General features: G+C 37.9%; 1 protein-coding gene across 1 annotated transcript; it reads right to left on the reverse strand.

Annotated features, from left to right (window-relative positions):
- On the reverse strand, positions 1-644 carry LOC122293209 (phenylalanine--tRNA ligase alpha subunit, cytoplasmic-like). Its single transcript, XM_043101716.1, has 4 exons — positions 549-644; positions 339-464; positions 146-200; positions 1-45 (listed from the first exon to the last, which is right to left on the reverse strand). Exons 1-4 carry the CDS (start codon positions 611-613, stop codon positions 1-3), a joined length of 291 nt encoding a protein of 96 aa, XP_042957650.1. The 5' UTR covers positions 614-644.
- Positions 645-1,697: the final 1,053 nt, after the last annotated feature.

Genomic DNA, 1,697 nt, shown 5'->3' on the forward strand with positions numbered 1-1,697 from the left:
TTATGATATTCTGGTAGGGTTTGTCTGGATGAGACCAAGATCCACCTGCTAAAAAACAAGAGACAAAAATGAATGAACTAAATCCATGATTGGACAAAATCCCATCATTAGCTAGAAGACAGCAATAGCATAAAGTAATTATTACCTTGTGCCCAGACAGGTCCCTGATGTTATTAATGCCATAAAGGATCATAGCCGGTCTAGTTTTAAAAGAGGAAAAGGAATCTGTCAAATTTTAGCACCGTCGAAAAAGAAGCTTGTATTAGACTTTCCCTTTCCTATTGAAATCTATTCAACTCTTCGTTCTCTCTCTTGAACAAACAACAAATTTATCTTACCTTTCAAGGGAAAGGCCCCAGGCAATAACACGAACATCTTCTGGTAATCCCATAGGAAGCAACATCTCAGGTCTAAACATTCCAGAATTTCCAACCTCTACCCATTTCCCAAAGCCTTCATGATAACTGATAGCATAAACGATAATACATGAAATTTCTCAAAGCCAAAGTCAAAACGGCCTTGCTAGATAAACTAATATAATTCAGTACCTGAAAATCTCCATGCTAGGTTCTGTATATGGGTTATAAGCAGGCTTGAAACGCAGCTTGGACATGCCTGAAAACAAGAGACGGGATTAAAAATGTTAAAACTTATTTATTATAGTACTGCCTCAAACATACAATACCCTCATTAATAATTAATTCTCCGTGTCCACTATAGCAATAGTTTATACACAACAAAACCATCAAGCTTCATTATAGAAGAAATGCAAGTGCTAACTTCTTTTTTATTTTTCTATTTATAATAACTGTTTTTATTTTATTTTATTTTTATAGATATAGATGCTTCACCTAGTGAAAGGTCGGAAGAGAATCCAAATGCTACAATTCCGTCACCAGGAAATCAAATGCCACATTTCCATCACCGAGTTCTAGACCCACTTCTAGAGCAGCTAGTTCATGTGCAAGTAGTCGATTCTCACTTCTAGTAGACATAGAAGATGAAGATGAGTTTAATGAGGATGAGGAAATGGGTATTGAGGATCTACCACCTCCATCTGCAACGCCACCTCAGCCACAAACTACTAAAAAAAGGTCTTAGATATAGGAGCATTTCACCAAAATTCTTGGTAATAGTGAGAACCCACAGGCGAGATGCCACCACTATGGGCAACTCTGTGGATGTCATTCAAAGAAGCAAGGCACCTCTGTCTTGATAGCCTATCTTAATGGTTGCCAGCGGTATAAAATAGTGAAGGGAGAGGCGGCCACTGATCAGACCAAGCTTAGTTACGAAACTTCTATTGTCACTGATGGTACACAGATTAAGAAAATTGTCATCACTCAATATAGTGAGAAATTGGTGAGGAATATGCTTGCAGAGATGATAATTGAAAATAAGATGCCTTTAACCACAGTCGAGAAAAGAGGCTTCCGAAAGTTTGTCAAGACTATTGAGCCACGGTTTCTATTGCCATCATGGTATACGGTGATGCGGGATTGTATGAAGAGGCATGCAAAAGAGAAGGCAGAGATGAAGAAGATTTTTGCTACCACTAGTCAGAGAGTGTAATTTACGACTGACACATGGACTTCCATACAGAACATTTCCTACATGTGTATCACAGCACACTACATCGACAGTGAGTGGAATTTGAGAAAATGGATTATTGGGTTCAAAGAAATTATTGATCATAA

Source organism: Carya illinoinensis, chromosome 1, assembly GCF_018687715.1.
Source record: "Carya illinoinensis cultivar Pawnee chromosome 1, C.illinoinensisPawnee_v1, whole genome shotgun sequence".
NCBI classification, from domain to species: domain Eukaryota; kingdom Viridiplantae; phylum Streptophyta; class Magnoliopsida; order Fagales; family Juglandaceae; genus Carya; species Carya illinoinensis.

What these genes read in the sequence shown, in the direction of transcription:
- LOC122293209 (XM_043101716.1), bottom strand. Translation starts at nt 613, where the DNA reads ATGTCCAAGCTGCGTTTCAAGCCTGCTTATAACCCATATACAGAACCT. An exon ending in TGGGGCCTTTCCCTTGAAAG is followed by an intron (nt 201 to 338) that starts GTAAGATAAATT and finishes TTTTAAAACTAG; the next exon opens with ACCGGCTATGATCCTTTATG. An exon ending in GGGACCTGTCTGGGCACAAG is followed by an intron (nt 46 to 145) that starts GTAATAATTACT and finishes GTTTTTTAGCAG; the next exon opens with GTGGATCTTGGTCTCATCCA.